General features: G+C 40.5%; 2 protein-coding genes across 4 annotated transcripts; one reads left to right on the top strand and one right to left on the bottom strand.

Annotated features, from left to right (window-relative positions):
- The first annotated feature begins 865 nt into the window (after positions 1 to 865).
- Positions 866 to 24,960, top strand: LOC114879516 (TNF receptor-associated factor 4). Of its 3 annotated transcripts, XM_029194503.2 has the most exons (8): positions 866 to 2,599; positions 2,891 to 3,160; positions 13,088 to 13,240; positions 21,760 to 21,864; positions 22,530 to 22,691; positions 22,903 to 23,220; positions 23,314 to 23,574; positions 23,688 to 24,960. In XM_029194503.2, the coding sequence occupies exons 3-8, from the start codon at positions 13,211 to 13,213 to the stop codon at positions 24,039 to 24,041; spliced, it is 1,230 nt and encodes a 409-aa protein (XP_029050336.1). In that variant the 5' UTR covers positions 866 to 2,599; positions 2,891 to 3,160; positions 13,088 to 13,210; the 3' UTR covers positions 24,042 to 24,960. The 3 variants fall into 3 exon arrangements, with proteins under 3 accessions (XP_029050336.1, XP_029050337.1, XP_029050335.1); XM_029194504.2 differs by lacking the exon at positions 13,088 to 13,240; XM_029194502.2 differs by lacking the exons at positions 866 to 2,599; positions 2,891 to 3,160 and having other exon boundaries at positions 12,698 to 13,240.
- Positions 24,938 to 25,954, bottom strand: LOC114879518 (probable DNA replication complex GINS protein PSF2). Its single transcript, XM_029194507.2, has 4 exons — positions 25,613 to 25,954; positions 25,431 to 25,539; positions 25,214 to 25,375; positions 24,938 to 25,143 (listed from the first exon to the last, which is right to left on the bottom strand). Exons 1-4 carry the CDS (start codon positions 25,855 to 25,857, stop codon positions 25,099 to 25,101), a joined length of 561 nt encoding a protein of 186 aa, XP_029050340.1. The 5' UTR covers positions 25,858 to 25,954; the 3' UTR covers positions 24,938 to 25,098.
- Positions 25,955 to 26,770: the final 816 nt, after the last annotated feature.

The raw sequence follows: 26,770 nt of genomic DNA, 5'->3' as shown, positions 1-26,770 counted from the left end.
ACTGAATTTTCTTCGAGGAATAACCAGTTTCCTAAGAAGAGAAGACGCAGCGTACAGGATCAATTAGAACGATTACTAGAGCATTTTAATTACTCCCGTGATCCTGACCACGCGAATGGTAACAGAGTATCGACGCAACGTCACAGTCTGGACAAAGACGAACCACGAAGAGTGCAGACAAATTTATCGTTTCCGGATGAGCAGACTGAAACAATGAAGATCGTTTCATCTGCTGAAAGAATTTCCATTAACAATAATAGAAGGAGGTCTTCGTTAGACAATCAAGGGCAGAAATTTTTGAAAAAAACGTAGAAATAGCTGATCAGAGTAATAAACTTAATACAAAATCAGAGGATTAATTAAAATTTGCTGTTCGATGTACCAAAATTACACTTGATATCTCGTGTAGTCGCGGTAGAACGCCATCTGAAACCAGTTGGAGAAGAAACGTTGCCCATGGGGCAGTTCTTCAAGGTGGTAGGACAGGAAGGAAATGTTTGAAAGAAACCTTAGAGCGCGTGGGCTGGACGACGAGAGCACCGGAAAGGCAGGTTCCACCGGAAGTCACGCAGGCCCAAACGTAACATTACGATCACGAGTAAACCCTTCGATCGTGCCTCGTTTAATTTCTGATTTCCCGATGAACCGGACTCGCTTGTAAACTGCGAAACTGCTAATCCCCGTTCAGTTTCTACGAATTAGAACTTCCTCCATCCACTTACGTTTCTTTAATTCGATTATTTCCAACAAAAGAAAACAACTATCCTAGGAAGAATAGATTGAATTTCATGACGGACAATGTGCTAATGTAATTTTTACAATTATTTAATTTTCACCTGATTGAAAGTACAAAAAACGCCATGACCAATCGTTTTCAATGTCGATCACCAGTATTGCGACGCGTTATATCGAAAGCTATTAGAGTGATGACAGAAAAAGAAGACCGGTAAAGCGATTTTCCACAGCGTAAAAAGTGGAACTTCGACTTGCGCGTCTAGCGTCTTTATTTATGACGATGAGCAATACACGTTTGCGATGCATTTAACGGGTTTTCATAGGAAAAAAGAGAAGTGTCTTTACAAACATCCTCGGATGTATTAAAACAAAGAGGCGCAGCAACCTAACTGTGGATATTAATCCAAAGGGAAGAAAACAAATTCAGATTGCAAACACGCGTGAGATCTTTCGACGGTCGATAGAAGGGGTACCGTTTCGGTACTTCCGGTTTGCGCAAAGGATACGTTCCCTCGGAACAACGAGCGTTCGATAAACAGAAATCCGGCCGCACTTAAACGAACCGGGTAAAAGTGCGAATAAACGAGCTTACGGAGCTGGCTGCCACTATTCCGCCGTACCCCTCTGGCCCCCTCTTCGTCTACAGCCCCATGTGCTCGTTTTCCAGTCAACGACTTCGTTCGATGGTGTTGCACTTGCATGTGCATTCTTCTTGCATGCAGGAAAATATGGCGAGCTGCATACACGCACGTGGGACGCAGAGGTGGGGCTACGGCCTTTCAAGCTATTCCTGTACACCATGGAGTCGCAAGTAGCATAACAACGTGGTGGCCCTATTCCACACGATGGTGCTGCAATACACCGTGAACGGGCAGGGTGGTAGATTGATAACGCCATGACGACATTCAAGGAATTCCACTGGTTTTGCCTTTTACGACTCGGCACAGGCGGTTCTCTAAGTTCACAATTTTTATTGATCCAACATATTGATGACGTTCAAACGAATCGATACCAAAGTATCAAACGAGTATTGATTTGATATCGTTCCGATCGCTGCTTCAACTAATCGCCGTCACAGTTTTCATTGATGGTTGATGGTCGTAATGGGACGAATGGGCGGAGGGATCTCGTCGAATGTCACGCTAAATTACCTGGACTCGATCGTTTCGTCGTTTAATCGAGCCTCTCCTTGCCATAGCTAGCAGAGACGATTCTGCGAATTCATGTCGTTGGTTAGTTGACCATTTATAGCGTGAATGGAAAGCTGGTGATTAAGGATTTTCTTGATTAAGCAACTCCTCGCGTCCTTCTTCGCAAAAGAGTTACAAAATCTTTTGTAATTCATTTTCAGAAATTAAGAAAAAAAAATTAATTTCGCCATGACGAGGCACGCGACTGGAAGAGTCGCACGAAATTCTTCCTTTACCACTTCCTTTCGTATCGTCTTTTGCCTCTCCCCACTTGATACCACGGGTTTTGTAATGCCTCTCTGTCTCTGGCACTTCCTGTGTTCCGCCACGTTCACCTGTGTCTGTCGGGCACCTGCCTTCATATAACTATCTAGGTGTACACAGTGTATAGAGGTGAAGTCCTATGGGACTTTAGTTTCCCCGGCAAGGCTGTGTGTGCAGCCTGCTGGCACACACCTTCCTCCACCTGGAAACACGTCGAGCATACAGTCGATGTTACGCTGTCGCTCACCACGGCCGGACTATCGAGCTTTTCCTCTCGCTGATAAGAACCACCTCGCTTAGAACCGGCGATCGTATAGCCAGTACTACGATCGTTTAGTACCTCCTGCGACCGTCTCGTAACTGGTTGGTTCCTCCTCGACTTCTCTTGGGCTACCGCTTGGATCCAAAAGGTTCGAATTCGTACCATCTTCCAAATCTTTTTTTTTTCTTTTTCTTTGTACGGTTCGTGTACCTGGTTTATTCTATTCAATTGGTCTCGTTTCTATTCGAGTTTGGGATTTTCCCAACGATTCGAAGCCTCAATAGCAGCAGGTATTAGATTCGTGCAAAGGGTTGGTTTTATTGTGTATTTGAATTTAACCCTTCAATGCTGGCCAGGGTAGAATTAAATCTATAGCTTTTCCATTTAGAAGTAAATAGCGATTTACGTTGTAAAATTTTTATTCTTCGTGTTCTAATAGGAGGAAGAGACAATAGACTGCAAATCGTTCCAGCGAGGATGTGAAGGCTCGAAATTCCTGGTTCCGGTGTATCGAGAGCGTTGAACGATCGCTTTCTTCCGTTTTACGATCTGAAGCGCGAGTTCTCCAAAACGAACGATGATTTAGTGTAACATTCTTCAAGTTCATACGTGAACCCTTGATAAAGTGACTGTACTTCGTGTTTAATAAACGACTGGAACTTTATTACCGATTTTAGTGCTTTAGAATGTCATCAGGATTTCATTGTCGGTAAGTAAACCTTCTGCACGTTTATCAAAACACAAAAATCAACGTATTCTGTCAGTTGAGCTTTTATTGGGCACTTAAACGCCGAAAATAGAAGCTCTAAATCGTTTCTCACAGGATTCCAGTTCAAAGTTAGTCTACCTCCGGCTCCTCGAGTTTCTTTATCATTTTATGGAAGGAATAAGTCGTCGAGGGTATTAAATGTTTATTAGTGGTATTTCGGGGTATCAGCGAGCGTCATAAAGTATTCACGATCGATGGTTGCCCATGGAAATCCCAGGGTCATGATTTGAAAAGCAAATTTCAGACATTGCTAGTCAGGCCAGGTAGAAAAGTCTATTGAGACAATAGGCTCGTGCGTTTCTTCTCATAGGTGTTCGTAATGGCGTCCCTTCGGCGTGAATGCGCACGTGTTCCGGACGAGTTCCAAGTTCGAGCAATTTCCAACGTGCTTCGTCTCTATTCTGTTATCTTTATTTTCCTTTACAAGCTTGGAAAATTTATTTTTCATTTTCTAACGTTTCCAATATGACACTAATCGAGCAAGGTTCATCGGTATACATAGCTCTATTTGATTGGATTAAATAACATTTGTAATTCAAGATATCGTTCGAATACGATGATAATTGAACGGTATTAGTGAATTATTAATTCGAAACGATCCGATTGTCGAGGGAGAATAATGAGCCTAGATACATCAACCATTCTCCCGACTGTTTACCTATTAACCACGTGTACAACCGCGGTACTGTGTACATACCTCATACATACCCAGGTTAGTTTCTCGCCTACACTCGCGTTAATGTTTCATTTGAATGGAACGTACGCTAATTCAATCATTTCAAACAAGTGAAACACTCGATCGCTATTTAATCTTACGTCTCTTAGAGGAATTCCATCGAATAAAAACGTAATTTCTAGTGCACTCTGCTGTTTTAAGTATTTAAAACAGGATGTAACAATGTACCTTTTTTTGCGAAAATTTAAAAGGAGTGCTTAAAAGCTTTCTTGTATCGCAACGTGACACCATTAGATTTCGCTATAAATTAGCGAAATCAAAATCCCCTATAATTATCGATGATTTTCAAATCAAGATAATCACACTTGTAGAAACCTGTCCATCAGAAAAACATGTCTGTCGCCATAGTAACACCTGACGATTAAATGGAATGAAATTCGTCCGCAATTTCTTAACCATTAAACGCGTTTTTATCTGAACCGAGTATATCATTTGAAAAGGATAGCCGCGAAAAAGAAAGAAATAATGGGAATAATATGAAATCGAAGGGATGGCGAAGCAGGTATCCGATGACATTTTCTTGGCGGCACGTTCACGCCTATCTCATGGTGGTGATCGCGAGTGTGCATACGTGTTACAAACGCTTCGTTATTTTCTCGAAGCGAAGCCTCGAGGCCAGGATTCTCGACTTTCTCTCATCTCGGTGCATCCATCTTAGGTGTGCGATTGCATATGCAAGGAATGCCGGTGTTGACCGATAAACAGCCGTAACGTTGCAACGATCGAGCCTGACCGATTAGCCATGCTCATGTTCTTATGCTGATTGAACGCTTCTGTGAACGCCTTAGAGCCAGTTTTTATCAAATTACCATCGCTTTAATTGCGTTAAGCTAAATTAAACGGCATCTCTATTTTCATCTAACTATAACTTGTTCGTTTTTCCCAATGTAGATTAATGCTTTATCATTTTTTTAATAAAAATCTTTCATAAACGAGCAGACTGTGTAAATAAGGATTTAAGTTTTTCTATTTTTATAAATATTTGGCTTTTATCAGAAGTTGACGAGAAATCGAAAATCACCGTGAATACGAAACGACTTAGAATCGTGTTATTCTCATCGCTAGGCCCCGATGCACCGGCGCTGCAGCTGCCGTGCAGTGACAGCTGCAGCTTTTTACTCGCTGCACTGGTTACTCTGGTTTCCATGTGCGGAAGACGTCGGACATGGTGCTGGTCGCACGCCACCGGCTGATAAAAAGCTTTTGGAAAAAGAAAAGGATGCAACCGATGCAAAGTAACATCCTATATTACCCGATAGATAACAATGGTGCAATTAGAAAAATCAAGAACTTATTTTCCATAAGTTTTTTCTCTACTTATTTACATGGTTAGATGGTTCGATTTCACGGTGGATGGTAAAGTAAATTTGTGTAGACGGTTAGAAAATATTCTTGGGATCAAGCAGTACTTTTCTTTCAATTACAGCCAATTTACGTGACACCGTTGGCCTTATACGAAACGCTTGCAGAACTCGTAGAAAATAACGCGAGCATGGTGCGAATATATTGTAATTAACTCGCTGTTGCTTGAACTTGTTGTCCTTGAGAGCAAGTATTTCGATAATATTTCAGTGCTTAGCTCGTAAACTGTCGCTGGATCCTTTGGATAATGCGTTACACGTTTCTTCGTAAATAAGCAGGACAGTTTCATTGAAAACAAAAAGTACCGAAATCTGGTTCAGAAAGTGATAACTCGTTCAAACTAAAATTTATAGATCAATATATAATATAATAAATTAACAGCCTTCGATCCCTATTTTCTTGCGATCTTTTTCTTTTAATATCATTTTCGTTACACTGTCATAAGAGTTAATAGCCGAAAAATTACTCTATGTTGGTACACAACCCTCATAAATGCATCACTATTCGAGCAGTGTAATCAAGTTGAAAGAAACGCACTGACCCAGTCATCGTCCAATAACCCAACAATACACTGCAGCCTTAACAATGCATCGAAAGCTTTGTTCTCCAGACTAGCGTATAAATTGCCCTAAAAATCCCTCTGAACGAGAAGTATGCGAATCCTGATCCCTGCATAACGAACTAGAAGGTGAACATGTGTTGTTGGCACGAAGAATACTTATTGCGACATCCGAATCATTTTGTCAGTCGAATGTTTATAATATGAACGGAGTTGTACTGTGGGCAGTTTCGGCACGGGTGTGAGGAACATCTGGCTGGTGATCGGCAAAGACGCGCCGATGCAGGTGCATCTTTCGACCGTGCAAGCGGCGCGCCTGCCAGCCTTCGAGATTTCGACATGTCGCTATTCTGAACGTCGAAGCCGGCCAGTTTATTTGAAACATTCCTTCTTCAGAAGCTATAGTGAATACCAAATGCATTCATCTACGTAACGTTATGGATAATATTGAAAATTTTCAGAAAAACAGCGAAAGTAATCAACAGTGACTCCTCAATTGTATTTAGATGGTGTTGGAAGATGCAATCACTTATTTCTTACTTTTAAGTACTTAGGGATGAGTAGCACAGTATTGAGTTAGTATCTGGATATTTAGGGAACCACTGTATATCGTGTGAAAACCAACAGATGTTTCACACACTTCCAAAGACGTTTCGTTCACGTTCTGGCTCGCAGGATTACTATTTATTCTCTTATGCAGGCCAGTATGCATGCTATTACATAACGAGCTTTCTTTTTCGACCCAAGTTGCGTTATTCCCGGAAATGAAAGAGTATTGAGACACATCGTCTCTTGATTAACTTTGAAAAATGAAAGGTAATAAGCTGACATAATTCGTTGATTAATAACGTAATTACGAACTTGTCGAGACAAGTGAAAAAAGGAAAGAAGACTCTACAGGAAGAGAAGTCGTTTGGACTTCATTCTATCTGCCGTTCTGCATAACGGAGTGTAATAGAAAGAGTATCAAAAAAGCACACCTTTGAACTGTATTCCATCTTTTTTATAAATGTTGATTCGATAACTGAACACGTCATAGAAGTACACTTTTATCATCCCATGTTTATTTAGACGATCATAATTAATTCATAAAGCTGACTTGCATAGTGGAGATAAAAAAGCTACTTATAGATTAAAATACTTTTTACGTCTTTCAAGAATATATCACGGCCTTCATTTTGAACATTATAAACTAATGAATTCTTTTTTTTTCAATAACGCACAGACTTCTGCAACTATCATTATTTAATGAATATTCATTGCTCTCGAAATACATCATCGTCATGTTCTTTAATTCATCGTACCTTGAGAAGTACATTTTAAAGTTCACCTTTATTCCTTATCATTCATCTATTGAACTCCTTATTCTGACCGAAGAATCTCCGCGATGTGATTTGAAATAAGTCGAAAATAGAAGTAATCGAAGGAAGATGGTAATCATAGATGCAACTCTTTCGATACGATAGACTGACTGACCGTTTGAAAGGATACAGATAGATTAGTTCTACTGATAAGATTATCTAAAGTAGACGGATATTTACGATAAAATGAGTTCGCCTCGTAAAGACAGGTACGGACGATTAGATCAGTTTTTGTCGCAAAAAAAAAAAACAGAACAGATAAGCGGGAATCTCGTGCTATGTGAATTCGAATGAGCTATTCGCGGTCTTATTGCGAATAGCTGACGCACTTGCAGCACGAAAGGATATATTCGAGAAGGTTGCTTGGAGGTTGAGACACGAGATGAACTGTTGCCTATCCTTTCACTTGGCCGTTTTGTGATACGAGCCCTCCCTACTTACAAATGTAGCTACTCGACGAGCGAATGTGTTAGTCCGTTTATCCTTAAGGCCGATTACACAACCACCATGAATACAGGGTGTCCCGTTCAGTCGGAATTCTAGCGACTTTCAACCAGAAACGATCACTGTGATCAGTAAAGTTCGCGATTAAAGATGACTAATTACCACTCTTCCTTTCTACTTATTCGATTTCACTAATATACTCTTTTGATGAATCGTGTGCCTTTTCTTCTTTCTATGAAAAAAAAAATACTTTTATGCAATAGTGCATCTTGCGAAAGGGTTAATAAGTTTCCCAGGTAACCGAGAGACAATGAGAGACTCAATTAAAAGACGATTTGTCAGGAATTCGCTAGAAGAACGTTGTACGGCTCGAGTGGAATGCATAGATTCCAGGTGCAAACTTGAACCCTCCTGGCGGAATCATTGTCGGTAAAGATTTATCGATCTCCCGAACGTGGGAGAAAGAGAGGGAAGAATTTCACCAACGATTTATCGTAAAATATACCGTGTGGAAAAGGTTGAGTTTCGTAATGACTACCTTTGCGATGCTTTCGTACAGGCTACAATGTATGTATATTATCCTGGCCACCTTTCGAAACCGGTTGTAATAGTTCCGACTTCCGGTCCCGTCTCGATCGACCCCCTACCATCATGTCTTTGTCGGTGAATCGAAACGATGGATTAATTAAAAACATCAGCTGAATTTATTCATGTATTGGTAATAATGTAGCACTTCTGAGAACGTGTTAGTGTATCGTTAATGAGCGAGGGTTATTCACCTCTTTGACCCGATGTTTCTCATAGACAATGAAACTTGATACACAATAGTTGCAATTTTCAAAAAGGTTGCAACCATAAAAGTTTTACCTAATACGTATATTCAAATTCTCAAGTAATTTCTGAGTACTGAGAAAAAAATTGCATGATACACTTTACAATGCAACCTTCCATCGTTCTACCAGGAGAAAATTACTTGTTCCCTGTCCAATAAGTATCCCTTAAAACGTGAAATGAAAACGTGGAGCCGAGGAAATGAATGTGCCCTCAGCACGTTAATGGGCTGCCTCCTTGAAAGGGGGCCCCTTCGTTTCCGTACCCTGACGAGAACATGTGGGTGTATCTAGGCTGAACCGAGCACGCAATCATCCCCCTTTCGAAGCCAACCACCGAGACCATCCTCCTCTCGGCTTTCTTCCACGAGGAATGCACGGTGTCGGTCAGCTGCTCCTTCTGTAAAACTAAACTTCCTGCGCCACGTGCACATCTGCTCCCTTTGCACGACGGTGGGGGTAATCTAGTGGTCCTGGATGCTTGGCTACAAATCCTGAGGGTACGCCAGGACTCGATCATTATAAATAATCCTTGATTAATCGAAGGTGTAAAGAATTTTTCATTTCTTTTTTTCGTTTAACCCTTTTAATTAACCATCCTTTAATTGTCAAGTCATGTTATCGATAATTTACAGGTAATTATCGCTCGTCTACTAATAAAATTGCTAGTGTCCTAAAATCGTGCATGCGCACTTATTCAACTAACAATCACTAATCACGATATAATGAATGTTAACACACAAGAACCTACTTCACGATCATTACACTAAAAATTATTACAAGGTCTCGTTCAAGTCTCCTAAAAGATTTAATGAAAATTTAAAACTCAAGTTTGTGGGAGGATGATAGTGAAAGGGTCGAGGGAGCAATGAATCCATAGGGTGGTTTTCGTAAAATCTCCTCGGAAAGCAGGTCAAATGAGAACGTGAGGCAGAAGTTAGGGCATGAGAACGAGGTGATGGCGTACGTATAGGAAAGAAAGGTGGCAGAAGAGTAGGAGGAGGAGGAGGAGGAGGAAGAAGCAGAAAAGCTGCCGGTCAGATTGTGAGCAAGGGAGGAGAGTTGCAGCTGCTGTGACAGCTGCAGACTTCCCAATATTATTCCCCGGCTGCTCCTATCCTCCGAATGGTCCCTCCCGTCACCTCTCCAGGTGCTTCTCGCATCGGTGTCTCGAAAAATCTTTCTTTGTTCCCTCCGCTGAGTTTCGAATCGTTCTATGCGCGATCTGTCGCGTCGAATATCGATTGGGGATGAATTTCATTGAATGTCACCGAGGGTGAGTTTATTTCAAAAACAGCCCATACAGGATGCGATTGAACGAATGTTAAATTTTAATTTGAAAAAATAATTCTCAATTCCAAAATATAAAGCTAACAGGCTAAGCTAATATTGTCAAGCTTCGTATTCTAATGTCAATCCCTAAGCGGGTTTCAATCTGGTTCTGATCATACGTCCAACCTCCTATTCTTGTACAGCCTTGCAACGTAAAAAGCGCACCAGTTCGCCACAATTATTGCGTAACCACCAGGTTATTCAGGTCGACAGCTCGACCTTTCCCCAGTATCTACCTGTGCCGGATGCAAAACTGGACTAAACGTCAAGAGAACGCATGCCAATCTTACGTGCTAACTATTGAACGTAATCACGGTTGTACCAATGAAAATCTGGAATATTTAGGATATGTCCTTGGTGAAAGGACCACTTGAGAAGCATGTCGATGCTTAAATGCTCGTGTACCGTTTGATCACGTTTGACGACTTTCTACTCTGTCATTTGGAACAGCGACAGCTAATCATGAAAATTCGTTTACTTTAGACTTCACTGCTTTGTCACACGCGATTTCCATAATTCAAGGATATCGTATCTTTTGACGCGAGAAACGTTATGCACCAATTACATTAACGCGAGGATATTCTATTCGAGCAAAAGTAGCCTGAATGATGCCATTGGAAAATGCAGTTTACGATCGCGTTTCTTCTTTTTCCGACAGATATTCACAATTTACATGACCGACTTTCTAGTTTTTAATTTATTGTTCCTATATGCACGTTAATAGCTAAGACTTTGTATGCAAGTAGCATACATTTACTCGCGTTTTATAACTTCATTAGATCTGTTATCGAAAGTGTGAAATAAAATATGCGAGGAGAAATTTCTAATCGGGGAAAAAAAATAAAAACGTAATCCTTGGGTACGACACAAGGCAACAGGAGAAGAGATTTTGATCTATAGATACGAAGAGGGGAGAGACACCTGCCTTGTGTATAAAAAGGGTCCAAAAGGTGCACGATCGTGAATATCAGGTCTGTAAAATTGCAGTACGTCTTCAGAGGAATTAATGCGACCTGACGGTGCACCTGTTGCGGACTTTGAATAAAAGAACCCTTAACTTTGTCGAGGAACGTCAATCTATTGAATTGTTAAACAATCTTGCAATAAAGACTAGCTGCCAATCATTTGAACGAACCTCGTATTTCGACAATTTTTATTCGGTCTGACGAGTAGAGCAATTTTCCAAAGTTAGGGGTTAACTATGACAGAAACCCGATGCATTTCGCGAACACGCAAACATATGTCAAGATAATTAACGTTCACCGGTAGCCGATTCAAGGGGACGTGCTTTGAATCGGATACGACCCGCCCTACAGACAGCAATGAAATTTAGAACAGACACACCCCACTGAGAAGGGTGACGGACAAATGCTGGCTTATCTGATGGGCAAAAGGAATTTCCAACGAAAGAAACAGACCCGGGGAAATGAGAACAGATGGTGTGAACTCTGAGCCATGCGGGCACGGTGAATTGAAAAATTCAAATTGGAGGGTTTCACCTTTTCTCGAGCCTCCTAAATGCTTGTGTAGACACGATTTTAAACAGTGAAGTCACTAGATAATATTGTTACGCTTGGACGTTTCGAGAAATGGTCAGGCTGACTAATGTCTCAGGAATTTGGGAACAAACCGATGACAAATTGATAAGAAAAAGGGGTAATATGGTAAATACGAAATGAACAATAGGTCATAGATTTCGGATTTCCAAATTCGGTTACATAGATTGGGGATACCCCAGGCTAAGACGAAACTTTACGGAGCTCACTTTTACGTGCCAGACATTCGATGCGTTTAACTTGTGCATTAGAAGTACGGTCAGGCCGTAAATTCCAAGCGACAAAAAGCATGGAGGCGGCCAATTTTCGGACTGTCCTTCGCAAGATAATGTCTCATGAAGATCGAAGGCGGAGACTTCGCGGATGTTCCTTGTTAGAACGCCGGTACCGGTTCGTGAAGCTGGTCAGAAGGCTCGATTCCGGGCCTGGTGGGGGGAAGGTCGAAGAAGGCCGCAGCTGGCTAGATCCTGTCCGCGTACTTACATACAGTTGAACGTGGCTGAATGTAAGGAACATGCCTCCACAGTTGGGCCTTACAATGTCGCTTTGCTCCCCTCCACGTTCACGGACCTGCAGTTGGCAACACGAGTGTCTTTACCGATCACGCGTCCAACAAATTCTTTGTTTCAGAAAGGGTGCCAGTAAAAGTACCGCTTTAATACAGTTCCCTCGGCTACCTGAGTTAGACGATTCGTCGGTAATCTTGATTTAGTCCCCACTGTACCGTAAACTGGGCGAATGCAGGTAATTTTGAATGACTCACTTAGGGACGTGCCCTATAGATTCGCTATATTTTAGGTAGTAACAGTTTACTGTAAGACACTTTGCCTTTTTTTATATTTGCAACTCGAGTGCCCTGTTTTCCCTGGACTAAGGGCGGCTCCGCTCTAAGCAGCGGTGACTGTACTTGTGCCACATATCCGATAATCTCTTTCACACGTTCCTTCATTCACCGTCTCTGCCTCTCGGTTATCTCCGTTCAACCAAAGTCATCCAACTTCTCATTCTCTTCAACTCGTTCGTTCGCTTGAACGAAGACGAACGAAGAGCAACAAGACTCCCTTGACGGTGGATGTACCTTTGGAAATGATATCGCGGTCGCGGTTCGTCCTAGCTGAATCCCTTCTGTCTCGTTCCCTCCTGCTGTTACAAACTACCCCATTGGCCATTTTCCATTCGTCCATCTTTGTCGGGCACGTATAACCTGTCGCTTTCTATCGGATCTACCAATCAGCGCGCTTGGTCCAGCGGGCATGACGCGACCGTTCCGCGGAGAGACCTAACCGACCCGACTGCGAACAGTCTGTGAGTAAACTTCGTGGCATGCGTTTGGTAGCGCGCGTGCGATCAGAGTGTTTCCATGCGTGTCACGACACGGATACACGCGAGTCGATCTCTCGAAACGTCGATTAATATTTATAAGCGATCGGTGAACGTTCTAAAGTGAATTCGAGTCTCGCGAGGATTCGAAGCGAAGGAGATTTCGCTAGGGAACGAATGCTGATATCGGTTCAACTTTGTTCGCGAAACCGCCTTTAAATAATCGCGAGTGCAAATACACCGAGTTCGAATCGTCGCGCTGCGTTTACGCACACACATACACACACCTATATAAAATAGATAATACTGTTGCATCGGTGAAATTTGACAAGAGAAAAAGGAAAAGATGGTGCGTGGTTTGTCGCAGTGGACGAAAACCTTGAGCTTCCCTGCGAGGGTATCCCCCCAGAGGCCTGCCAAGGAATCAAAAGGGTTTCATGTGAGCCCTAGTGCTAGCCCCACGTCGCCACCGAGTCCCATCAACGACAACATGGACAAGGCACCGATTATTACCGACGAGGTTAGACATCTTTTGTTTTTTTTTTTCTTTTTCTTTTTCTTTTGCTTTCCATAACATACTCATTGCAATTTTAAGATATCGTAGGACTTTCAGGGAGGGCCAAGGGTGTGGACCTCGGCAGTTTCAAACTTGCTGGAATGATAGGTGTATATTTATAATAAAACTGTACTTTAGCCGCAGATGACTAACTTTAAGAAAAATACGTCTGACATTTGAAAAAACGCATAGGGTGTATGGGAGTAGTAGCGCGCTACTTTTCAAATTCCCTCTCAGGAGAAACCTTTTATTAATTGCATTTTTCTCAAAATTGACTAAACATCCATGGCTAAAATCAAGGATACGATAGTTTTGTCATTCCGCCAAGTTCCACTGAAATTAGCGAAAACCACCCTTTCGAGGCTCCCTATAATACAGTAGTTTTGAAACTAACCACTCCAAAATTAAATTTAACTACGAATCACGTAATACTTTACAAGATACTATGTGATCCAGTGCCGTTCAAAATCTTAGGGGGGTGAATGTAAATGTTGTTTAGGGTGGAAAGTTGGATAATCGTTAATAATTGTTATTTGGCATACCAAATTGCACGCAGGTCATTCTTCGAATATACTGGAGCAGAGTTTCAAGTTTATCGTCATACGTGTTTCAGATAACGGTCTGTTGCTATACGCTTCAACCAGCAACGGGTTAATCGCTGGTTATGCATTTCAGTCGCATGCATTCGTCCAACTACGAAACTGCATACGTTTGTTTACTTTCACGTCGTAGATTTTTATGTCTTACCAGAAACGAGGTGACGTGAATTCATTCCAAAGATAATTAAGGTGTACATTTTAAATAGACCCCGTTATGATTTCTTTAAAATCGAGCTTCTTGTACAGTTCAATTTTATCAGAAGTAATTGTTTCTAGGTTTGCTCGTCGTCGAGTCTTTGCACTTATTAAATTCAATTTCATAAACCGCCCCGAGCTGACGCGTAACTTAATCTTCATGCGAATAAATGGAAACCACAGAATGGGGGAAATCTATTATTGGACAAAACGGAAACTGAGGGTTACGTTTCGATATCGTTTACAACAGTACCATTCATGATTCTATCTTGACAATGTTGTGTTGGTTCAACTTTGTTTCTACGAGTGCCCCCCGTGATGAATGCGTCGCGCATTAATTGCTTATCGAAATACATATATAACATGGGCGTATGTGCAGCAATCGAAACGCGAGCACTCTCCGAATAAAACACTACATAAATCTTGAACATCAAAAGGGGGTCTCCTTTTTGCTCGCTGTCGCGCATTCATACGATGTAATCGAAATTCAAAGCACCGTATTTGTTGCATTGTATCACATTTACTTTCTACCAGCATATTGTTTAAGCGACTTTTTACCATATGTAGAATAACGTCGGTCCTCGGTTGAGACAATAAAATAACCGAAATATTACATTATCATGAGACATAAAATTCAAATTATCAAATAAAACCGCTGATAAAACGGCTCGTTTTCTTGTTTGTCTACCGCCACGTGTTTCCCAGAAGAAGAATTTCTGATCATCCCAACAGGGCTCGTGATTTATGCCACGACAGTCGGTAACATGTTTTCAAACTATTCCTCGTGCTAGCCTTTTCCAAACTCGGCTTCCCTCGAAAGGGTCGATTGTCCCTTCATTATCGATTGCATACCGCGACGATTACGAAATATGCCGCAGTATAATCGATCTTCAGACTCGAGTTACGCATAAATGAGCACGGTGGACCTTCGCGTAACGAAAGGAATGAAAACAACTCCCGTATTATACAATATATGCGATGAGAATCTTGAAATAAAATTTGAAATTCGAGAGAAGAATAATTATTATTTGATTACTTGATGCACGAATCTCGTTTTACTCCCTTCGGTCACGTGTATCTGTTTAACCCAGTCAATCGAATTTATTCATGGATAGCTAAACAAGGGGGGAGTCATTCGAAATTGTCATCGGAGGTTCCCCTTACTGTGTCGAACGTGTATTTAGGGAATCGAGTTCATCTCTTCTTGCGGTTAGTTTAATCGTTCCACAGACCCCTCGAGAATGCATTGCCAGCACACGTGCTGCACGTTTACGATTCCCTTTGTGCTAACACGTTTAAAAACAGCCGGCTCAAAGCGGCTGCTGGTGGTCGGGAGTGCCAACTTTCTGCAGGGGTCGTTTCGGGGGATCCGTTCGTGTAAACTGTAAACAGAGTCCCCGGGAAGATGACAATGGCGCGACTGCGGAGGATTGGCTGATGGCACGTGTTGCTCCCGCACCAAAATGACTTCGTTTTCTTTTGTAAACGAATTCGAGTAGCTGGACATGTGTCGCGGTACCATTTTTCTTCCTACGATAATTAAACTGCTCGTCGAGGAATGATACGCGTCGTGGGAAGTCCGGTTACAAGTCACAGCGGTGTTAAATTAGAAAGGAAGATCGGTATCTGCGCTCGGTTTTCTTCTGTTAGAAAAACGACCCCTTTCCGGGTTTTACCAGGAAGGTACATGGACCAGTTTCAAGTATCGCGGACGACGGCTCGACGAACAAATCGGAGAAAGCGAAGCTGCCTGACTAAATTTATCTAACTTCTCCCACGGTAACAAACGTATTTAAAGATCTACAACTTTCTTTTCTAAATCAATCGATATTTTCGCGAAACATAACCGAAGATTACCGAGTACATCGAGATACATCGAGACACGTGTTGTTGGTAGAAAGACGATACCGAAATAGATAAAGACGATCCGGTCGGTTGTATATTTTCGAAAGACGAGCCGTAACTTTGACTTAACGCGTCGGTACGGAGTGTGCGAAGTTGCCGGTCGTCGGGGATACGCCGCGGTAATGGACAAAAGTTTAGCCTCGTAACAGAAAACGTGGAGTCGCGGTTTAAAGACGTCCAGGCGTTCTCCAGCTATATAAAATAAACCGACGCGGAGAGCCGGCAGTGTCGGTGGAAAAAGGAGCGATGAGGACTGGTCCAAAGGCGGGGAAAGGCGACGGCGGAAGCGTGGGAACCGAGCGTAACAGATGGCCTCGGCTGCTTCCGAACCCGTTCGGCCTCCTTCGTGCACCTCCGTGGTATCGGCTCCGCTTTCTGTTCTCGCGCCATCCACCGACTATGTGTCGATGCAATTCGATTCTCTTGCGAAAAATAGATTTGTTAATTCTTTAGGCATCTTGTTACGTTCGATCACCTAACCTGATTCGTTACATTCGATATCGATCAGAAAGCGACACCCTGAAAGACAGAGTTTTTATATGTCTCCGAGTGGATTTGAATTCCCTCGCAAAAAGAAGCGCCTTTCCGCTGATCCTATTACCCCTTGTTCTTTTTAATTAAAACCAATTACTCTGGCTCCACGTGTAAACCCTTTCGGTGCTATGATGTTAAATAAATTTCATTGCTCTTGACGATTATAATTCATTTACCGTTACGAAAGGGGTGGAAGTTGAAATGACACGCGAGGAAATAAGGTCGTGTCATTGATTCACAGAGCGTACCGTTCGATTAAGACCGGAGAATAGGTTAAGAGGGTAACGATTGAAAACAAAAAGAACGATAGGAAATGGTGGCCAGTAACCTGCGCACCGGTAAGGTCTCGGGAAACGTCCAGATAAGCTTCAACTTGTTTGAAATGCATTCGTGGAAGTATGCTAGTAACTGACTGTATAAGCCCCAGATATTAAAACATTTCACAGTTAAAGGTGTGAAACCATATTTTAGAATCATTCTATTACTACTGAAATACTCGAAGAATTTTTAAACAAAGGATATCGTCGACCGGGGAGTATGACTGTTACAGCTATAGAGTAATAGTTTGATGGGGTACTGTCAATTGGAAAATGATGACGATCCAGGAAATTATCGCAGGAAGTATCGTGGCCTCTCGGTGATGCGTAATCTTCAGGAAATAGCACGCATACTCGCAGAGCCCGTTGCGTTACCTCGGTTTCAGTTATCTACATATTCTCAGCTCGTTGTTATAAAGGGTTAAAAAAAGACTGTCACCAAATGAATTCTCAAGGAATTAAGAGACAGTGTCTCAGTCAGCTCTTATTAAGCTAAGTCTGTATAGTCACTTGTGACCCACGTGTTCAGGAATGCGAGATAACGCGGATGCTTACGAGTGGTGGTAATTAAGGCGTGTTAATTTAAAAGCAGATCCTTTCCTCTCTCTCCTCTTCCCATGGAGACCACCGCCTTCAACTTAGCCGGAAGTTCTGCGGTGTTTGTTGTTCCTTCGAGCATTGTTCCCCCGCGCATTCCATCGTAATGAACATCTTGTTCTGCTCGCCTTCAGAAATAGGCGTACGAGACAGCAATCTCGATAGAAATTACGTTTAACAGGGCTTGCTGAACGTGCTAGACTCGAGTGCAAGTGCACGTTCATTTCCGGGTACTTTTGGAAGAACTCGGTATTGTTGAAAGGTTCCGCAATCTTCTTTATCTCTCTAATTGGAACGAACGTATATTTTTCCAATTAACGTAGCGGCATGCCCGTACTTGCCTATTGAAAACGTCCTTACAGAATATCCTTGGGATTTTTCATTTATCTTTCATAGACAAACTTATATTAAATGAGCTGCGAGCAAGACTCGAAAGATCCCAAATGAGTAGCCATTGCAACGTTTATTTTAAGTTCACCGTAAACATCGATAATTAGGATGTAAGTTTATCTCGGCATTGGTGGTCAATATTTTAGTATCCACTGTTATCTTGCTCGCTTATTTACGTAACGATCGGAACAGCCTTTGATATCTTCAACTCAACCGCGTTAATGGTGAACCAAGAATACATTTGTTTTTGTTTAACCAGATTACGCTAAAATCGTGAATCCTCCAGGGTGAAATCACGTAGGATGTGTCACGATACAAACGGTCGGAATTTTCGACGTTTGTAGATTCCTCTGGTTCGATAAGATAGAAGAGAAGTCGTACACGAGAGATAAAAGGCTATCGGTAGCTTCTCCTCCCGAAAATCTATCTATTGTAGCTTAAAAGTTTCTCTTTAAAACAAAATGACCGCAAGATGCATAAATGTATCTTAGATTAATGAAATACGCGTTAATCGACAGTGGAATTCCAGAATCGTGAAATTCATTCAATTATTCGTCTTCTTATTGTGTTCAAATGTATATTGTTTTCACGCTGATGCTTTTCGATCATATCATGGAACTGAATTAATGTTTCGCTTCCTAGGAAAAGATCGTTTCTGGTTGGTTGTCAAAGAGGGGAGAAAAAAATAGAAGGTGGATACCGGCTTGAAATTAAAATGCTCTCATTGAAATTCTAGTTGGACCTTCACGGGTCGTGAACTTTGTAACCCTTTAATCCCACGTTACAGCTTTAACGCGTGTTCGAAAGCTGAGAAAACAAAGAATGTTGAATTATTTTTTTTTTCCACTGTGAGAAGAATGAAATTTTTGTTCCTTTGATCTTAAATTGCAACTTCCAGTGTTTGTAAAACAGACTTAATTCAGTATCATAGTAGCAACAGCGATATGAATTATCTTATGTTGCATAATTAAGGCTTGATCTACTTAAAATATACAGAACGTGTTTTCCATTTATTTATGAAGAGATGTATGTTGATACCGAAGTGAATCGAGGCGTCAGAAATAAACACGTTCGTCCTCGTTTTTTAATTCCTTCGACTCTAATTCATTTTTCATATCGTTGCGCGCGACGTTATCAAATAACATATTAATTATCGTCGGTCTAATCGTAAATGTGTATTTAAAAGATTATCTTTGAAAAACAAGTTCTGACAGCGATGGTCGGATAAACATTTGGGAAAATTTGAAATTTCGCGCACGCCTGGAACGGATCATCGAGCGCAGCATTCCAAGAATACGATATGATAATCCTTGGTCATCGAGTTGTCAAGGTCGTGCTTTCGAATAATGAAAAAGAAAAAGAAGGAGATTCGCCCGTTGGATTCGAATGCGTAACCGTCACATCCGTGCATCGCTAATATCGGTTGAAGATTTTTCGAATACCGGACACTACTCTCGTCAGACTGCTTTCCGTTTCATTAAAATACTGTAGCTCCTCGCCCGGTCTCGGTCCTTCCAGTTATTTTTCGAAACTGTACGAAGAATCCAAAACTGGACTTCTATCGATGAAGTTACGTTTATCTCAAATTAAACGAATGAATTCCAAATTATTTCGTGACATTAACGTATCAACGCTGTTAATTTTCTAAATTTCTTCGCGACTTTAGTAAACCGGTACTATCGATTTGCCAATTTTCTTCGTGTACCTGTTCGAGCTAGGAGATTCTTGCGCGGCTACATAACGCGATCGTCATTCTCATCCTGTGGAATAAGTGGAACGTACGCGAAGATCGTGTCCGTTATTTCGCCGTGACGTCAGGACGACTTGTAACCGCTGTGTTAACAGCATCAGAAGAACAGGAGGCTCTACCCATGATGTCAGCTCGATGTCGGTATTCTAATTCGTTTGGTGCAGCCATTATGGAGCTTCCTGGAAAAAAGGGTCAGGGAGAGGCGCGAGCTAAAGGGTCATTTGCATTCGTGCATATTCCTCGCGGCTGCATTAGTCAGACGCAATTTGCTTCGCTGGCACTCCATAAAATTGTACGACTTAAGAGTACGACTTCAACAGGATTCTCTTGTTATTTTCCCTGACGAGTTTCGCGTGTGACGGATCATCGGATTGAAATGAGGTAATCGGTGTTTTGAGAGTCAGTCAATCGGATGTCCAAGTTCAATGTACGGTACTTCCTTTCAGTCGTTTCACCTTAATTTCTTCTCGAACATTTCGGTACGTTTGATCAACGAAGAGGAGACACCTTAGCTACTGTATTCCTATTTTCGAGCAAAAACTGATGAACCATAAGAATGGAGCGAGATCAAGGCTCGATCGTGTCCAGTGGAAGTGTATTTTTATTCCCGGGTATCACGACCTGGCCGGTGTTCTTATTTCTTCGTCCTGATCATCTTTCTTTTTCACAATCTCGAAACTGAAGAGGTAGGTCTGTCTCTTCCATTCCTGGCGGTGTTTATATCTCGCTGTCGGTGGCTGGTTGCGTTAGGTTCCTCGACCTTGCCGGTCGTGCAGGTTTCAACTCGCAGGCACCTTCAGACGTTCCCGTACATACCGGGTGTACCTGTGTGAAAGTGGCTGAGAAGGTGTAGAATGTGCCAGGATACCGAAGAAAGGACATTCCTATCCACAGGGTGTTCCATGCAACTGGGTCAAACTGTAGCTCCAAAATGGTACAAGACAAACGAAATTAATCAGGCAAAATTACATGGTGCCGTTTTGGCTCCGGAAGTGAAGGCATTTTTAGAGGACCTCAAGGTTGTCTCTACATTTTTTTTTTACATGGGTTCATTCTTTGGAAAACTTTGTATAAAAGAGATCCGATGAAATCGATGGTCCTTTGTATTTGAAAAAACGAGTCTTAATAGAGGTAATAATTATTTTCACACAGTGCGCGTAGCGTGTTAAATTTATTCTGGTTTTCGCCTCCCGCATGGTTTCTCAGTACGGGGCGCCTCCTGCATCATCAGGGTTATTATTGAATCTCGCTATTTCCGAAAACCGTCACGACTCGTCGTTCAACACGGTGAACGTTCTTCCTGGAAGCAGCAACGCAACATGAAAATTCTATAAAGGATTGGAATGTTGTCCCTGACAACGCGCACATGTCTACGGCTATTCCAAAGAAAGTTTTCTCTAGATAGATTTTGATTTATCGGAGGACTTTCTATCGTTTGTTTTTCTATTTATTTTACTGCCGTTTCATTGCTCTCTTACTTACGAATGTACTAACCTTGTGATTTAATTAGTTTTTTTATTTACTATTTAGTCAATTAATTTTAGTAATTAATTACCATCGTTTTTACTACTACAATAAAAGCTTAAAGAAATAATCTCGAGAGAAGTTCGAAACGTAGCTAAAAATAAAAGTAATGGTGATTTAATTACTTTTGTATTTAATGATGTTCTTAGTTAACATAGAAACAATAGAAGCGTTTACGGATAGAATCTATCGTTTCAGACGAGAAATCAGCAATAACGACATGATAATGAAGGATTAGGTAACTTGTTGCATTGTTTCCAATGTGTTTCCGGAGAAAGTTCAATTAATTTGAACCAGACCTAATAAACTTTATTAATTAACTAAGTACTTGATAGTTTCTTTAGAAAACGAATTTTATTTCATCAGAATGTTGAGGAAAATCTTGGTCTTTGTTAGTCAAACTGGAGTTATCAGGAACATAATGTTTGTTCAATGTACACACACGAGAGAATCTTTTAGTGCTAATTTCTCGTTTCAAATCAGTTGCGTATTTTACACCTGCTCTTCAAATTATTACGAAACAGGCTTTAACTTTTATGGCATAACGGAGCCACGGATATAACACTTCTAGTGCAATTCAAGGGGAACAATGGAAATAAGACATTTGAAAGTGTAATTTAAAGATTATTCTTGCAAAATAGCTAAAACCGATGTTTCTTTGTGTGATTCCAGAATTTCCAGGACTTGGAAGCAGAAAAGGCAATAATGGGATCAATTGTATACTGCATACATCACAAAGATGGATGCAAGTGGTCAGATGAACTAAGAAAATTGAAGGTAATTTATCTTTTTTTTTGCAAATATTTCATTTTCTTCTTGTAAGATTAAGGAAGATTTCTATTAATTCGAAGGTAGACTATGGAGGCGTTAAGGATACCCCAAGGTCAACCTCATTTAGTTAAACAGAATTCTTTAATTGTACACTTTAGAAATCGTTTCATTAAGTGTTTGCGATCTTGAATGACCTTGCATGATAGGTCGTTGAACTGCTCTTGGCACATTAACTCCCACACACGGCTAGGTTGTGTTGGCCTTCCGGTCAATTGTGAGAACAATTATCAACGCTGATCGTTGTTAGTAATACATTAAGCATTAAATAATGTAAATGACGTGTACAAAATAACCTTTCTAGCTTTGTACACCTTTCTATAGTATAATGAACCAATTAAAACTGCAAATTTGAAAATGAAAAAAGTTCAGAATTATAATATTTAAATTGATATCTCAATGTTCTCAATAAAAAAAAAAACATCCATTATACATTGCAAAATTCAAAGAAAAATATCATTCATGGTAATCATTAGTTACTCTTTTCATTTTAGTATATGGTTCATGTTCTCATGCTTCCACGATTGTCGTGGCGAGTGTATAATCGAAGAGGGAACGATGAGAAGGAATGCGTGCTGGGTGCGTCATTGTAAAAATCGCATTATCCTGTTTAGGCTCACCTGAATACCTGCAAGCACGATGCGGTTCCCTGCAGCAATAAATGCGGCGCAATGATCCCTCGTGTACTCATGGAGGACCATTTGAAGTACACTTGCGCTCAACGACGAGCTCGCTGCGACTTCTGTGCCAAAGAATTCACCGGTCACACACTCGAGGTAACTGCTGTTGCATTTAATTAGAGAATCACGATCGAGTGCTAGCTGTTAACCGCACTTCCTACGAATGAAAATAATGGAAAACACGAGTGGAATTACATTCCTCGAATTCTTTTTCTTTAACGATTGCTGTTAGTAAATGTTAATAGATCGTTATTGATTATTTATAAAGAATAAATGTTAACGTTAATGTACGCTTGTCTACTTACAGAAACACACAGGAACATGCGGTTACGAGCCATTGTACTGCGAGAACAAATGCGGCATGAAGGTGCAAAGAAGGCATCTCAGTCAACACAAACTGGGCGAATGTGCGAAAAGGCTGGTAGCCTGTCGTTATTGCAACAAAGAGTTTGTTTTTGACACGCTAGGTGCCCATCACGCCAAGTGTGGCCGTTTTCCAGTCGCTTGTCCTCATCGTTGTGAAACTGCAGTTTTACCAAGGGAGGATCTCGAAGTCCACTTGAAGGACCATTGCACCACACACCTTTTGTCTTGTACCTTCAAGGATGCTGGGTGTCGTTTCAAGGTACAAAAATGATCACAATCTTGTTATCGTTATCTTTTTATATGTATAAGTTCGGTAGATCAATATAGAATAATGTTACCCTTTTTGGTACAGGGAAATAGATTCTCATTGGACAAGCACCTGGAAGAATCAGCAAAGATGCACCTGAGCCTGATGTGCAGTGTAGTAACCAAACAGCAGCACCAGATAACCAGCCTGAAATCAGCAATTAGCAAGTTGTCGTTAAATTATACAGGCACGCTAATATGGAAAATCACAGATTACAGTGCGAAAATGTCTGAGGCAAAGGCCAAGGAGGGAATGGAACTTGTCAGTCCTCCATTCTATACTAGTCAATATGGTTATAAGCTACAGGTAACTAAACTATATTAATCTTCATCGTACAAAGTTTCTGAAAGCATCTGAATTCTTCAAAATACTCTGGTTGATGTTATACAAGTTGTTTTCATAAACGATGAACATTTCAGGCGTCAGTTTTCTTAAATGGAAATGGAACCGGCGAAGGAAGTCACATCTCTATATACATAAAGATTCTTCCCGGAGAGTATGATGCTCTGTTGCGATGGCCATTTTCTCATAGTGTATCCTTCACTATATTCGATCAGACGGTGGTGGCAGAGAAGGCTTGCAATATCGTGGAAAGCTTTATACCGGATCCAACATGGAAGAACTTCCAGAGGCCAAGTCGTGAACCCGATTCTCTTGGTTTTGGTTTCCCTCGATTCGTTTCCCATGAAATGGTCAAGAAACGGCACTTCGTCAAAGACAATACCATGTTTATACGAGTTAAGGTTGATCCTAGTAAAATTGTGGCTGTTTAGATCGATAAGCATTATTCTTTCGGTAACGTTGTATCATACTAACTCAATTGCTATCGTTCTCCACAATAATATACTTAATATCGTCACGATACAGGCGTAAACGTTTCGATATGGTTTATACGCATTTCTTATTTTACATGTAACGTCAGTCTAGTAAACGATTAACGATGTTTTGTATTTATTAACATCGATCGCGTATACATGGCGTGATAGCGCGAAGTACTTTATATACAAGGGCACAATGTGGTACTTAGGTCATTGCACTGACAGTATGATATTGTGAAATTGAGTTAACATACACAGAATCTTTACGGATACAATTTTAGGAGGCAATAGTAATTTCCCAAACAAACACAACACGAAGTCACTTGACTTAGTCAACTTTTGTTTTACCAATGTAAAGATAATAAGGAGCTAAAGATATTCCGAGTGAATTTCAAAGTTTTATTACGTACATTGATAACATCAAACTCTTGTGTTTATTTCGGTTCCCAATTCCCGTCAAATTGTAATATAATTTCCATTTTCTGCAGCGTACAATGAACACTTCGGTTTTACAAGCTTAACGTAGAATTGAGAATTTGACTGAAAATTAATGGTACCGGATATCGATTTACGATCGTAAAGTTACGTCGATCAATCTGCGTTAAGTTTGCTAAAGCGAGATTTACTCTTAAGAATTGAAATCAAAGATTATTAAAGGACTGTATACTATAAGTTTAAGGAATGTAAATATTGTGAAAAAGCCGAGCGATGAACGAGCGAGTAATTAGTTGAACCGGCCGAATCTACCAATGTAAATACGATGTTATTACACTTTTAGTGATAATGAGAAATTGTGATTGAGATGCTAGTGACTGTATGTAATGATTTAAGAGTAAGGAACAATAAAACTATTATATTGCATTTGTATATTGTAGAGGAGTGTAATTTTACTATCCATACCAATATCACAATAAAAATATTTCATAAAATGCTTATGCATTTATAGACTTAAAAAATATATTTCTTAAAGTAAGTATCTCTAAAGACAAAAGTGTACCTATAAGTGTTAGCTTCATTGTGATTCCGCTGCAATCTGAGACTGTGCCACACCTGCAACCTGGAATAAAATTGATTAAAAAATTTAAACAGAGACCTCACAGCTAATGATAAGGTTTTTATATACATACACTCTGAATTCTCAACATTTGATCTAAGGTATGTGGCAACAGTGGACGCACGCTATTGATTTCCATGGGAGTTAAATGGTCTAATTTTCCATGCAAACCTTCATGTTTTAACAATGCATCCATTGATGTACGAAGCTTAGACATTCTTATATCCCATATATCCTGGAATTAAAATAGGTATGATAATGAAATCTGAATATTTCATATTTCACACTACCTTTATTGCTGTCCTTATTCCATCTGCATCAGGTATATCATCACTCGCAACACTTAATAAAAGTTGCGCTTCGTCCATGTAGTGATTACTCGGCATTTTCGTGAATAATCTAATAAAAATATGTGTTACAGGAAACACAGACGTTCTATTAAAATAAACAAATAAAAAAATCGCCCTCTTACCTTGATAATTTTTCATCTTCTTTAACTTCATTCAAAATATCAACATTCATCCAGTCTTGAGCAATAATTCGACATTTCTGTTGTTGTTTCAGATTCACTGCTAACCAAATTGGAACTTTGACAGGTAAACCTGCACGGAAAGGCCCTACCGTTCCCGAGATCAAATATATCATATCGAAAGTAAAATTGGGTACAATGGTGACCAACTCCTTTTCACCGAGAAATTCTACTTCACTCGGATCCATCGTTCAGTATTCACGTTGTATTTTAAATAACTTTTAGATGGAAAATTTGAAATATTTTAAACGTAACTACTTCGACGGCACTCCTCGTGCGAACTAATTTCGGCGGGAAACTTGTACACATTACTACGATCGGAACGCTACCTGTTGCCCAGTGTGTTAACTATTCGAAGCGCATGTGCAACGCGTATGAAATTTGAAATTAAGAATTTGAAACTTTATTAAAAACTATGAACCATTATAGTTATTACAAAACAATAAACATACAGTATCGAGCATAATAGGCTTCCCTAGGAAAAATAGCGTTACAGGTGAAGCAGAAATTCTCAAAACGTTAATTCTAATAAAGAGGTACAGAGAGGGTGTTAACACCCCGGGTGTTATTTGCAGCGACGTAATGGTGCTGCATCACGCGGTTAATTATTACAAAAGAGAATAACTTTGTGTAATTGACATCCTAATAAGCATATACAAGAACCGTAGACCCCGGTATCGCATTTGTCGGCAAGTTATACAACTCCATTACCATTTTCGGTAATACAGTGTCGTATCCTATAATATTAAATATTTCAACACTGTTAATAATCAAATAAAAGTAAGACGAAAGTTCCAAAGTTAAACAACAAATATAGTAGAGAAAAAATATAAAAACAACCTACAAACCTCGCAGCCAATTCGCTCGTATTATTTGCTGTATAGTTAATAAATGTATCATAGAAATAATGATGCAGTTATTAATTACCCATCAAATAATACTGATTGTCCAGGTCTTACCACGAAGAGGTTGCTGCGGTTTGGAGATCCGCCCTATCTCATCCCATCCACCCTCCATTTATGCAAATTTTTATTTTTATTCAATAACATCATCCTCCTGATGCACATTTACAAAACGCTTTTATTTGTTGTGCAAACGAAC

Source organism: Osmia bicornis, chromosome 12 (assembly GCF_907164935.1).
Source record: "Osmia bicornis bicornis chromosome 12, iOsmBic2.1, whole genome shotgun sequence".
Lineage (NCBI taxonomy): Eukaryota > Metazoa > Arthropoda > Insecta > Hymenoptera > Megachilidae > Osmia > Osmia bicornis.
Note: the sequence above shows the minus strand (reverse complement) of the source record. Positions and strands in the feature narration are given on the sequence as shown.